The sequence below is a fragment of the Eleginops maclovinus genome, chromosome 12 (genome assembly GCF_036324505.1).
Source record: "Eleginops maclovinus isolate JMC-PN-2008 ecotype Puerto Natales chromosome 12, JC_Emac_rtc_rv5, whole genome shotgun sequence".
Classification (NCBI taxonomy): domain Eukaryota; kingdom Metazoa; phylum Chordata; class Actinopteri; order Perciformes; family Eleginopidae; genus Eleginops; species Eleginops maclovinus.
The window spans coordinates 13,355,706-13,370,046 of NC_086360.1; the positions used below are offsets into that span (position 1 = coordinate 13,355,706).

At 41.9% G+C, this 14,341-nt stretch overlaps 1 protein-coding gene across 2 annotated transcripts in view; it reads left to right on the plus strand.

Annotated features, from left to right (window-relative positions):
- Positions 1-14,209, plus strand: part of sh2b3 (SH2B adaptor protein 3) — a 44,073-nt gene extending 29,864 nt beyond the window's left edge. For both annotated transcript variants that reach the window (XM_063897409.1, XM_063897408.1), the window contains exons 3-8: positions 4,233-4,334; positions 4,964-5,052; positions 8,420-8,511; positions 9,275-9,489; positions 9,790-9,967; positions 10,405-14,209. In XM_063897409.1, the coding sequence (XP_063753479.1) occupies positions 4,233-4,334; positions 4,964-5,052; positions 8,420-8,511; positions 9,275-9,489; positions 9,790-9,967; positions 10,405-10,745 (1,017 nt within the window). In that variant the 3' untranslated portion in view covers positions 10,746-14,209. The remainder of the gene's footprint in view (positions 1-4,232; positions 4,335-4,963; positions 5,053-8,419; positions 8,512-9,274; positions 9,490-9,789; positions 9,968-10,404) is intronic.
- The last annotated feature ends 132 nt before the right edge of the window (positions 14,210-14,341 follow it).

Consider the following 14,341-nt stretch of genomic DNA (forward strand, 5'->3'; position numbering starts at 1 on the left):
GTTTCAGGAGTTTGAAACGATGGAACAACAAATACAATTGTAGTTATTCTAGTCTTTTAAAGTCATGTGTTTCAAGTGGAAATAGGTTATCAACACGCTGTGGTTGATAAAACCTGAATTTGTTGCATGTAAACAGGCCAAATGCTCATGAAAACAAAAGAATAAGCTGAAAAACACAGAGCGGTGTCAGTATTTTGTGCCTGCTTTTTACAGTTCCATAATATGCTGCTGATAAAACTCCAGTCTCTTTTTTCTACCTGTAAAATTCATCTAGCTCTACAGACAGTCAAAGCTTTAAAGCATCAATAGTGTGATGAGACATTTGACCTTTGTTTAGTTCCACTTCTCGGATGAGGAACAGTCGGACGATTGGCCTTTAGACTCAAAGTCTGCTGGCAAACAATACTGTTAATGACCAAGACGTTTTCGTTATGGACAATTTTGAAAACCTCCCTAAATGTTTTGCTCTGTGTTTAGAGACTCAAACACCTGCACACCAGTAATGAAGCGCATTTAAAGCCCTGGTCCTGGGCATTAATCAAGGTCACATTTTGAATGGTTCGATTGTTTATTCAAGGTCATAAATTGATGCCAAAAAAACCAACTTAAGGTACTGTTAAGGTACCTTTATACAAAGGTAACATGCATACAAGTGAAGACACGTTATGCGTCTCTTTAGGTTGTAATTTTAAGCCTTTATGTGTGTTTTGGTGGTTTTGTTTCTCTTTTTGGTTGTTGTGCATCTCTTTGTGGTTGATATTCATCATGCTTTCAAAGATGAACGCAAACAAAGTGTTTCCGCATTGCTCGTGGTGTTCTTTAAGGCAATAGTTTTGAAGGAGTTATGTGGAGATTAAAACAAGGAAGAAAACAAGTGAAAGCTGTTTCTAGTGTGTTCCCTCTCTCGGGAGTATTACAGACTGTAGTGTGCAGTAATAGGAAATGTGCTGTGAGCTTGAACTTGCTCCCCTGATGGAGTTGATTCACAGAAACCAGGCTTGTTGCTCAACCAGCCAGACATCTGCTGCCTGTCCTTCCTTCTCCCTCCCTCCACAGACACAAATGGTTCCTTAAAGATGCTCTTAGGCAGAAACTCATTCACAACCTCAATAAATAGCTCTCAATGAGTCACCCCATCTCATAGGCGCGCACACACACACACACACACACACACACACACACACACACACACACACACACACACACACACACACACACACACTACCACATGTCATAGGTACACATCCTGTGTACATAGGATGTTAAAGAAATATGTCACATATGTGATAAGCAATTATTCGGATGTAATAATCTGTTGATTATTTCCTCAGTTAATCACTTTTAAATGTCAGAAAATATTCAAAAATAATTGTAACAATTTCCCAAAGCACAAAAATGGTTGTATCCTCAGTGTAAGATGTAAAACAGGACAGCAGGAAAGCTTCACATTTTTAACAAGAAACAGGTTTTATATTTTTGCTGGAAATAATACAATTATTATTAATTATTGAAATAATCACATTTCTATTTGTATCAAGCAGTCATTTTAAATCTCAATGGACAAAACAAACTAATCTAAATCGTGCCCTGATCCACTTTGCAGTGAGATTGTGTCGTCAGCGGTTTCCAAGGCCACCAATAAAGTTGCACCTCCATAATATGTTATTCACTTTATTGATTTGTTTTTAAACCTCTTAGCAGCGTCTGTAGCGTTAATGTACACTACGAGCCTCTTACCAAAATGATTTGTTTTTGCAAAGTATCTCGTACAACAACAGCAGCCTTGCTTTACCCCATACGTGCTTCGAGTGCAAAGTTTCCTGGAAGCGATCACACGTTTCCTCTGAGAACGTATTGATTAAATCTTTCTCACTCGCTATTTATAAGAAAACCTGAAAGTTTAAACTTGAATCTGAAGAAGAAGAATTTAACATCCTGTGGCAGTACAACTTTTAGTCAGTTCCAGATTCCCTGAGTCAGATCTCTCTAAATGAGTCATATCCCGCTCACCGGTGTCACGCTGCGGCTGAAACAACCAGCTCTTACGGGTTCGATCACATCACTGGCTAGCTGAATATTTTGGCGAGTGGGGGTTAATGTATTCTTTTGAAGTGTGTGTGTGTGTGTGTGTGTGTGTGTGTGTGTGTGTGTGTGTGTGTGTGTGTGTGTGTGTGTGTGTGTGTGTGTGTGTGTGTGTGTGTGTGTGTGTGTGTGTGTGTGTGTGTGTGTTTTTATCTGCGTGTGTGTAGGATTATCATAGACATTCCTCAGGCTCACACAGTGTCACACAGACTCAAACTCATCCGGTGCACAAAGCCCTGGAATCTGTCCTCCCGCTACTTCTTCTGCTCTTCATCCCTCCCTCTTCTCCCACCAACGGCGAGACTTTCACCGTCTCGCCTGTTTCCTTTTGCTGCTTATGCTCCCTCACGCCACCCTCCCCCCTCCACGTCTTCTTTTTTTGTTATGTTTTTGCATATACGTTTGTCCCCATAGGGTTTCATGTTAATCCAATGTAGCTTGTTAGTGTCACGCTGTGTACTGGAGGTTTAGAGCACTTTGGTTAGGTTGTTGTTCGATTAAAATATCGTCATCTTAGGAGACTCCGTTATGGGCTTTGTGATAATATTTAAAACCTCTCCAAATAATAAAACTGTCTTAAAGATTTTGCATTTTTTATTCAAACTTGTCTTTGTTAGATCCTTTATTCTTATGAATTTGATGGATTCTCTTTTAGGATTCAAATTGAACAAGCACAGGTTTTATGCTGTGATTTTAATGCATAAGAAGAGCTGCAACTAGAGATAAGTTTGTGAACTATTTTGGCCAGGATAATTATGAAGACATTTCATATTGTTCAATCCCTCAATGAACTGATCATTACATCTACACATGAAGCTAACACCACACACACTCTAGTTTTAAACTCCTGTAATAATAGTTGCTGACTCTTGTGTCTCCAGGTGTTTCTATCAGCTGTCACCCAGGCTTCATTTCATAGGTGACTTTTTGACCTAACTATGCCACAGGCCTCTACACATGGCTGACCGTGTGTGTGTGTTTTAAGGCTTCTGGCTCAGTAAGCGCTCATTTGTATCCTTGAATGTTCCAGCGGATCGCTATATCAGCGACTTGTGATTAGTTTTAAAGTGTGTGTCTACCGTTGTCTGTGCCCACACACACTCTTTCTGTCGAGCTTTGCTGCAGGTGAACATGTTGAAAGTACCCGCATGTCTGTTTATTAGTGCCTTAAAGTAAGAATCGTGTCTGGTTTTGTCCCAGCATCATTCCCTGCTGTGTGCCGGGGTCAAACAGCAGCCGTGAAGCCCCTCGTATCGCACTCAGTCTGTCCTGTCGGTGTCGACCATGGAGCTCAACCATGAGAGCTCCCATCATGCTCTTCTTTCATGGGATTCACTGCGTTTTCTCTCACTCAGGGAGGGCTTCACACGTGCAGTCACATATAGAGACTGCACATACACACATGATGTACACATGGACATCCTGTGCTGTTGAGTGGTATCTTTAGCTTAACTGATAAAGTAAGACCCTTCTCAGAATAAAGTAAGACCCTTCTCAGAATAAAGTAAGACCCCTTTCAGAATAAAGTAAGACCCTTCTCAGAAGTCAGCTCCATTATATCTGTTTGAGTTGAAGGACATTTTTTTTCTTGCAAGTACAAAGCACTTGATTGGTGATTGGCTTGATATTCAAGTGAAAAAGGACTAATGAACCATCGAGCAACAGTGTCAGGGTTTGTCTTTGGGTTTGAGTCCTGCATTAAATTGAAACTAAGGAAGTTTACGGCTTATTATGTGTGTATGTTTATTTGCCATGGTTATGGAATATCTGTCATCCAGAATCCTTTACCTGCCAAAAACAATGGAGGTCAATGGACCGTTTATTTGACTTTCTAGAAACTACATCCCATTTGACATTGTATTTATCCAGAGACCCATTTTCAGAATAATTTCTTTAACAGTCCCAAACCTGTAGCCTGTAGCGCGTTGTTCAGTAGCTGAGGTTTAAGACTCATTTCCTCACTACACACACACTTTCTGAAAGACCTTTAACTGTTGGGAGTATAATCGTGATTCGGGCGGTTTACACTCAGTCACTCTCTCTTCATTGTTTCAGTTTCTTCTCTCTGTTTCTGTGCCTCTTTCTCTTTCTTTTCATGAGATAGCGTGGGGTATTTCTGACAGTCGTCATTTCTTTATGATGCTTTGCAGGCCTCCAGTCCCAAGCTGACGACTCACTGCTCAGATATCCAAGAAGTCCGTCGTTGCAACCGGCTGGAGATGCCTGACAACTTAAACACATTTGTTTTAAAGGTATGTACAGGCTTAAAGCAAATAAGTACTCCTTCCGCCCACTGTGTTGTTTATGTACACATTTGCTTTGAACTCTAAGCCTGAATTCAACATGAAGAGGAAACAGGACAATCTGTGTGTCATATCATTTCATAACAAAGCTCACCAAATTGTCTTCATTTAACCTTTGTTGGTTGAAACTCCACCCAAACCTTGCCTCCTGAGTTTAAACACTCACCACCTTGTGGGTTCAAAGTCACAACAAACGTCTACATGAGGGAAAAGCTCAAAACATCCGCAGAAAACGTCTTACATCACCAGCACTACTCAGACATCCATACACCTTCATTAAACATCATATCACCATATCTAATACCATATCTTACTACAATGTTTTTACAGCTGCAACAGAAAGTATTTGATAGCAGTTTTACACATCAGTTTTGCAAAATCTGCTTACTTTCCCTCACAATGTTACTAGCTGGACTAGTAACATTGTGAGGGAAAAATACCTGGCTACTTTTGCTTCATCACAAAAGCAATATTAAGTGCATGTGAAGCATTAGGATCATTTCTATATGTGCCATTTCTTGCACTTCGGCGTCTGTGTAATACAGATGGTATATTTGAAAGCATCTTTGTCTCTGCAGGTTAATCAAGGTAGTCTGATATTTGAGACGGACAACGACCAGCAGGTCAGCTCCTGGACCACAGAGCTAAAGGAATGTATCAGCAACAGGTGAGACTTAAATACTTTCAAACATATGGATGTTCTGTATTTTGAAAATTCAAACTCTTTTTGTGTTGTGAGCCGAACTCAAGACTAACTCAAATTTAGAGGTCTTATTTCATCACGTCTTCCGTGTCAGACCCAAATGTTAGTCATTAAATAATAATTTAGGTCACTTGTGTGTATTTGAACTATTCTTGGAAATAATCATTCATCAAACTCTTACTTAATGTTAACACTCAGCCTGTGAGAGGTAACACATCTTCTGGGGGAGTATTGTGTTTAAAGTTGTGCAATACATGTAGTTTTGGAAATTAAAGTCATTGTACACGACTTTTAAAGTTAGGAAAGAAGTTAAGATGTAGAAATTAAAGGTTGAGATGTTTCTTCAAAAGAGCTAAAGTATAGCCCATGCTCTGAGAAGTTGAGAATTTGGGGCAAATATCTGTATTTAGGGATTATCATAATAATGCTGTCGTACAGAGGTTTACTGCTGGAATACTGTTTTTCGTTTCAGTGTGACAAAATCTATCTTTTATCAGAAGAAATTAGGATTATCCCAAATAGGGCTGAAGGATTAATTGCATTTGCGATAATATCGCAATATGACAAAACGAGATTTGACGATTTGACTGGTCACGTGACTTGCGAGCGAGCGGAGCCGAGTGAAGCCGAGTGAAGCCGAGCAGGCAGGGAAAGAAGTCAACGCTGCGCTTGAACCTGTTGCACAATGGCCTCAGGCTTGTCAGAAGAGTGCACGGCTGGAAGTTTGGTACCAAAGAGGGGCGGCACGTCAGTTGTGTGGAATTATTTTGGCTTTAAAAAGGAAGATGCTGCGCACCGTCAGGTATTGTGCAGAACGTGCCTCGCTACTGTTGCTACCTCACGAGGTTCACGATTGTAATCACGATTGATTTATTGCTTGTGTTTGTTGAAAAATACATGAGAAGAGGACCTTGAAAAAATAATCGCATATTAAATCGCAATTGCAATATTGAGGAAAAAAATCGCAATTACATTATTTTCCAAAATCGTTCAGCCCTAATCCCAAAAAAGCTTTTATAGATTTGACTTTCTTTTCCAGAGGATACTGGTCTGTGTGTGTTTTGCGTGCGTGTTTGTGTGTGTGTCTCTGTGAAAGGAAGTGTGGGGGAGGTCTGAGACTTGGGAGAATCTCAGGACCTTTCTCATTTCTGCAGATGTCTGTAATGCTCTTACACACACACACACACACACACACACACACACACACACACACACACACACACACACACACACACACACACACACACATTCAGTCAGTAGTCAGCGGTACAGTAGGTGAACACTCATCAAGTGTGGAGGTGAAGTCAGAGTTCACTTTCGAACTCACTGTTTGTTCAGATACTTTTCAAAGTGAGCATGTGCAGGAATGTATTCAAGTGTGGGTGTGTGTGCTTTAGCTCGAGCCATACATATTATTTTTGTTTCATTGTGAACAGGAGATTTTTTTGATGGACTAACTTTGTTTTTGGGATATTTTTCTCAAAACTACCTCGACCCTGGTTTGGCGTTTTTGTATCGGAATACTTCTCAGCCGGCATGTACACCAATACCAATGCATCTGGAATAAGCTCATTTTGGTACAAATATGGTCCGAGCACACGCATGTATAATTTTTCTTCTTCTCATCTGATGTGCAGAAATCTGACCTTCAGAACTCTATCCCCAGTATTATTTTTTAACCCACTTTTGTACTGATTTCAGAGTACCAAGCCTTTTATCATGCATCTTTTGTCTGCATATGAACTGAACTGTCGCATTCCAGCTAGTTTTGTATCTTCATGAAACAGAATGCTTGTCAAAATCATTTAAGGCTGCGGTCAAGACAGCTTTAGCCCTGAGTCAAAAAACACAGCCGTCTCTTTTGTTGGATCAGAGCCTGTCTGTAAAACGATCAGACAATGACCACTTTAGACAGGGATTTGCCAGGTGTGCAGTCAATCCTCCTTTCCATTCTTCACACAATTACTTGCGTCACATTGTGATCACAACACCATGAATGCCCTTGGAGAAATGATAGGCCTTTCTCAGCGCTGTAACATGTCACAGCAGGAAAAGCACAGACAGGTGTTTCTGTTTCAGGGTCCTCGTATTGTTTGTGTTGCCCTGGCTCCCTGGGACACTTGAATACAACAGAGCCATCATGATCAGCAACACCTGTGCTCTTCCTGTCTTATATTTTGGCTGTGGAAAAAGGCCTGTTGTCCAAAAGCATGCGCCATCATCCCAGTTTGTACGATTTACCAAGCCGAGACTAAAAACATGCTCAAGAGTAAGTGAGATGCTAGGATGTTTTCAAAGTGGGGGCATTCTTCATTTACATGTGTCCCAGATGTGGGAGGTGAAGCATTGCTGACTGGCTGAGATGTCCGATCTTTGCTAAATCTCCTGATTTTGCAAAAATAAAACGTGAGCTGATTCTCACAAAGATAGAAGAACAAGAAGAGGAGGAAAGGAGGCATGTCTTCCTGTTATTCAGAGCAAACTCAAGTCAGCATTTTAGCAGGATCTGCTCAGGCTTCCCTCTTTAACCTTCCCTGTGTGTGTGTGTGTGTGTGTGTGTGTGTGTGTGTGTGTGTGTGTGTGTGTGTGTGTGTGTGTGTGTGTGTGTGTGTGTGTGTGTGTGTGTGTGGGTGTGGGTGTGTGGTGAAACAGAAGAACAGTGAGTCTTAGTTCAGATGTGAACTGGCCTCACTTCCTGTCTGTGCCTGGTTACTTAGTGTTTCTTCAGCCTGCTGTTTCTTCTTCCATGTTCACCATACTCTCCCCACACACACACACACACACACACACACACACACACACACACACACACACACACACACACACACACACACACACACACATACACACACACATACACACACATACACACACATACACACACACACACACACACACACACACACACACACACACACACACACTCACACTCATACACATACATACCTCTCCCTTTAATTTTCTAACCATATCTGTTGCTTTCTCTCATCCTACTGAAAAGGAAAAGTGATATATAGCATGTTGACATCAATAAAACATCAACACATATATTTTTGGGAGACACTGGTGTAATTACAGTCAGTAAATGCAGCCTAGTTTTCTGTTTTTGCAACTTGAATCTGTTTTCACCACTCTTCAAAAAGGAGATGCTGACTTTCCAGCACAAACAGAGCTCTTATAAGACAGATGGTGTAACCCAGATGTGAAACAATGTCTTAAAATGAAATGAAATAATCATGAAAGTGACCCCCCCTCCAGGTGGTCCACAAAGAGAGTAACATGTGTTGTAGCTACTGTACTGTGTGTAATCTGAATCTGTTTCTGCCTTCAGGTCAGGCAGTGTGGATTTGGAGCCTCTCGCCCCCCCAGCGGACAGCTCGGCTCCAGCCAGTCACAGAGGGAGCTCAGAGTTAGGGAGTCAAAGTGAGTGGGGAGATGAAGAGACACTTCCTCCAACAATCAGTGTTCTTGTGTCCTCATTTAAAAAAAGACGAGTTTTAGCCCTCTAAGCCTCACGTTTACTTTGTGTGAACAAAAACACACAGGAGTTTTGTTGACATTACATAAACAACGTCAAGATGCTATTTTGAATACCTCCATTCTTCCTTTAATTTATTTTATAAGTTACTTTATCAGAAGCTGATTTCGGTTTCAGTTATCCTACAGCTTCAATGTCATTGGACCCAGTGATTCAAAATCATTGCAGCATTTTTTATTTTGGAGTTTTTGTCCAGCAGTCTCCGTTTTAGCTCAATTTTATTCACTCCCATCTCCTGAGGGAAATCTAGCTCTTCAGCCGCTAAACGCTCCACATGTCACTAACATTCTCTATTTGCCGCTTGGTGCGAGCAGGAAGTGCACAGAAGGTTTTTATAGCTTATTTACTTGAAACAGCTGCCTGCTGCGGCTCAAAAAAACCCTGATTAGAGCTGTGAGACTGAAACGAAACTGTCGAGGTGTGGGCCATTGAATTAAATAAAAATAAGCAGAAGAAAACAAATATCACTATATTCCACTGCTGGGTTAGGGTGGGTAGGGATTCATTGCAGGTTTGCCACCACAAAGGAAATCTTTCACATTCAGGAAGTAATCATTTGATTCTTTATTTATATTTAAGTACTGAGTAGTCCAGCTTTATGATGTATATAAATAATTGAACCGTTTGTTTCTCTGTTCATTCCTCCAGGCCCCGTCACCTTCGGCTTGCCTGAGCAGGTCGTACAGAAGGCTGACCACTTCTTGTTCTCCTACCCATGGTTCCACGGGCCCATCTCCCGGGTCAAGGCCGCCCACCTGGTTCAGAGCTCTGGACCGGATGGACACGGGGTGTTTCTGGTCCGGCAGAGTGAGACACGAAGAGGAGACTACGTCCTCACGTTCAACTACCAGGGGAAGGCTAAGGTACGTCTTGTCACGCATCATCGCCAGGTGGCATCTGAAGTGGTTCACCAATGAAATGTAACAATATAAACCCAAACCCACATTGTTCTGTTTTTTTGCCCTGAATGCGTCAAACTAGTAACCACCGAATTTCCTAACAGTGGTAAATGCTTACATGAGGAAGCATTATGCAGACGTTACCTCTAATGGTAAAGAGCTTAGCTCTGAGCAGCGGGCGAAGAAAGCTTATAACCGATATAAAACCTGAAGAAAAGTGTGTTTTCTTGATGTCACTCCTTCCTCACGTGTGTGTCCCTGCAGCACCTGCGCCTCTCGCTGACAGAGTGGGGTCAGTGCAGGGTCCAGCACCTGCGCTTCCCCTCTGTGATGGATATGCTCAGTCACTTCCGCCTCTTTCCTATCCCGCTGGAGTGCGGAGCCGCCGGCGCCGTCACTCTGTCCAGCTTCGTAGTGGCGGGCTCCAGCCCACCATCACAGGGTGAGACCACCATGCAGCTCTCAGATACCAAACTTGGGTTCCATTGTTACTTATGTACATGCAATGAACAGAAGTATGGTCAATTGTCAATTGTCTACTGCAAAGTTCAGTAGGATAGGAAATTAATCTGAGAGGATCAAAATAAAACATTTAGAGACGGTGCTATATACTTAAAAATGAACTAATGTCTCTGCAAATTTTGTTTTGGGTTATGAAATGCTGGCAAGTTTTCTAAATCAAAAGCAAAATGACCAAATTTAAAGTCTTTGTTGGAACTGTTCACAGCGGTGTAACAAGTATACATTGCTATGTATTAAAGGCATCACATTGCAGTAAAAATGACTAGCTGTAGGTCACCTTTTCTTTCTCTTCCAGTGGTGTTTTTGCTTGTCCATACTAAAATCTCATTCCCTCTTTATTTTATGTTTAAACCTCAGGTCAGCTCTCCGGCGCTCTCCTCGTCCCGTTCTCCCTGCACCGCTGGAGCTCTGAGCCCAGCCTGGCTCACTGCAGCCAGCCCCGCTCCTCCTGCTCCACCAGCACCACCTCCAGCCCCAGGTCTGCTTCCCAGCCAGGGGGCCGCCCCTTCACCCGCATCAACCCCGCCCCGGACCCTCCTCTGACAGCCCCGGCTCCACTTCTTCGAAGTGAATCTGTGGGGAGGAGACCCCTGCTCCGCCACCCGAACCCCCACCTCCCTCAGCGGGACTCAGACTACGAGCTGGAGCCAGAGCGAGGGCGCAAGCGGGCAATAGACAACCAGTACATGTTGCTCTGACCCGCCAACAGCCCCACCGCTATGACCAACAGCGCTACCCGTGAAGCCGACGTGTTCTTACACACACATCTTATCACCCCCACCCGGCTGCAGGTGGCTGTGTGAGACTCTCAGAGACCGCAGGATGCTAACATGATCACACCAGACTCTTTGCTGAGCTTCAAGACTAAGTCGAAACACACACACACACACACACACACACACACACACACACACACACACACACACACACACACACACACACACACACACAAACATACACACACACACACACACACACACACACACACACACACACACACACACACACACACACACACACACACACACACACACACACACTAGGGCTGTGCTGGCAGTGTGTTTACCAGTGTCCGACCCCCACAGCCTCCACCCAGAGTGTCCACAGTGAATGTATTTTTGGGAGTTTTATAAAAGTGCTGAGTATGATGATTATTCTCGTTTTTCTTGATGTTGAGGTTCAGTGTGAGAGTGGGGGGGGGGGGCCACATGTGTAGCTGTCCCATCTTCACACACACACAGCCTCGTGTGGCGGAAACTCTCACCATTGAATACAAACACAGCATTGAGAAAGCACTCATTTCGGAGTGCCTACATGTTACATTAGATAGTCCTCTTTTTGCGCTTTATTACATATTTTAGTGCACAATGCTTTCAGTGCACTTCGACAACAATGTGTATTTTGTATACACAGACTATTTTATAGAAAAACTTAAAAAAGACATTCAAAAGGGGAAAGGTCAGGTGGGAAGCTGTTACTCTGAAGTGATCTGCTTCCATCCTTTCAGCCCGTCGCTGAAGCAAAGACGGAGAACCAGGAATTATTCTACATCAGCAGAGCAGCGAGATGCTGTGTGTGTGCGTTCTGTTCGTGTGAGAAGAGTCAAAGTGTCCGTCAGCACTGATCTCAGTCTGGTACAATACTCACCCTGGAGTCTGTCACCATACACACTGCTAGGTTTGCCAAAATAATATCTGTAGTGTCATATGTTTCATTTCCAGCACCGAAGACCTTGTGTACGCAGCATCATCGTTGGAGTAAGCACAAAGTGTCTCATAGAAATAAGTCCTGCCACAACAATCTGAGTAAATTTAATGATATAAATACAATAATATAATTTATATATTTGTTTCTATACCCCTGTATTCATTTGATGAACTTTTATGATATTTTCTACCGTGATGAGAGAAGAGCCATCAGGAGAAAAGACGAGTGACCCATCTCTGTCTCTGATTCCTCTATTCTCCTGAAGGCAACACGATGCGGCCAAAATATTATAATAATATTGTAAGGTATTATTTGGCACAACACACACTCCACTCTTACTCAAAATATATTTAATTAAAAGCGTTACAAATTAGAAATGACACAATTTTTGTACCATAACAATGTCGATCCATTTTATTTATTTTTTGGCACAATAAGTACTCTTATTTATCAAACCGTCTCTCCAAAATGAGCCTTGGCACTCCCAAGGTATCTTGTTTTTGGAAAATAAAACATCAACTTGCAAAGCTTCACTCCAAAGAGCGTGAGAGGGGGAAACACTCCGCAAGATCAAAACAAAGAAGGAATTCCCCATCATCAGAGCCCATTTGTATCAAATTATTCCCATATTCAGAACAAAGCAAACAGACTGCAGGTCAGAACAAATCTCAGCTAACAGGGTTGTTAACCTCACATCAGAGCCTTAAAGGGCTCCTGAGAGCAAGCTAACACGATGCAGCTCTGTAGAGCGCCTCTGTAGATATTAACATTTATTTTCTTACAACTTTTTAACGCAGACCTTTTCTTTTGGGGGAGTTTCCAACTCTATTTTTTACACTCATAGCATTAAATATTTTTCTTAGTATTTCTATGTACAAGTTCAGAACAGCAGCTGATGGAAAAAGGAAGGCGGATGAACACGATATTTTTATACTGGTTTTAATAAAACATGGTTTTAAGTGAGAGACTTTGTGAGGGAGGTTAAGTTTCAGCTCAGGTGTGAATTGTATTGTCATGAGCTGACATACTACATTTGTTACATAAAGGAATCCAGAGGAGAATGTCATTACCAAAGCAAACCATTTATTTTTCTAGTGACCAGTTGGTTTATCTCAAAGTGTTTCTGTCTTTGGCCACACTAGATTAGTTTCAGTCACCTGTGATCCTTGTCTCTCCTCTCAAAAAACACCAAATATCCCATAAACAGTGAGTCACATAAAAGCAGCCGTTTTGACACCAATAATGTTCTGTAATTTAGTTTCAATACCTGAAGCTTCTCTTCCTTTAGCGACGGGATGCTTTAGGGAAATACTTTGACAGGACTAGTTTTCTAACCTTGCTTTAACACTAACTTTAGTAGTTGTTTAAGATTTACCTTCTGTAAACTTATGCTTAACGTGTAGATAAGAACCATTTGGGTCTATCCCACAGCCCCTTCTCAGTGTAGTCTCCTTTTTGTAAACAAAGAGAAATGCCTAAATGCAACCAAATTTCCTCATGAACACGACCACCGTAAGTCCGCTATGATGTCTCTTCTCGTTACACAAAAGGTCAGCTTTGTCTACCAAAGGATAATTTTGGCAATGGTTTTGTATTTCTCTTACGTGTTTCATCTTGATCAAGACTGACATCTTTTAAGTGTTTATAAGGGGAACAAAAACAAGGATGTTTTTGGCAAAAGTACGGTTGATCTTCCTGCCTCTATGTGCCCGAGTCTAAACAAGTCCCTCATCACCTCTCTGTTTTATCTCTGATAAAGGAAAGCAACGGTAACAATAACTATTTTGACTATCAGTCCCCTCTATTTGCTGATATTTTCTTATTCTAAGGGAGAATGACTGTGCCTTTGCCAGAAAGCTGCTGTTGCTTTTCCCCTTTTCTGAAAGCTCAGGGTGTGATGTGGCGCAGAACTTGTGTAGTGCAATATCTGAGAGATGCCCGATGTTTCACACCTTTGTATGTATGAAAGACGAGATCAGAGATGACTGGATTAAGAATTCAATGTTTTCACCTGCTTATAGACTGAGGAAAACATAGCAGATAAATGCCAAAGTCCCAGAAAAATGCTATATTTAAAACCGGGGCTACTGCATGTTTCTGCCGTTGGCTTTTCCTTTTGTGTCATGGTTTAATTCAATTTGTCTGCAAGAATCGAGTTAAAATAATCATGGTGTACCTCAGGTGTCTTTAATCCTCAACATGCGCTCCAGCAACACCTTTACTCTCCCCGGTGTTTGTTTTAAAATGTCCAGTTGTGTCCTCAATACTGTTCATCCTGTTTGTTAACTCAGCACTGTAAACATTCCAGCCCTAAAGCCCCTCCACAGCCACAACAGCTTCTCTGTCAATGTGTTTGCATCCCTTTCAGTTATAAGCATCTAAATTATATTAAATATATATATATATCAACTGTATATTTGACTTTTTGTAAAATAAACCTAACCATAAAAACACACCTGATCAGTTTGTGATTGTGTGCTCTTTCAATTCTCTCTGTGGCCTTGTTATCCAAAACGCCGGCTGTCGGAGGAGACCGATAAGCTGTGTTTTGTTACTCTGTGTTCAGGTCATCTGTGACCCTTGACAA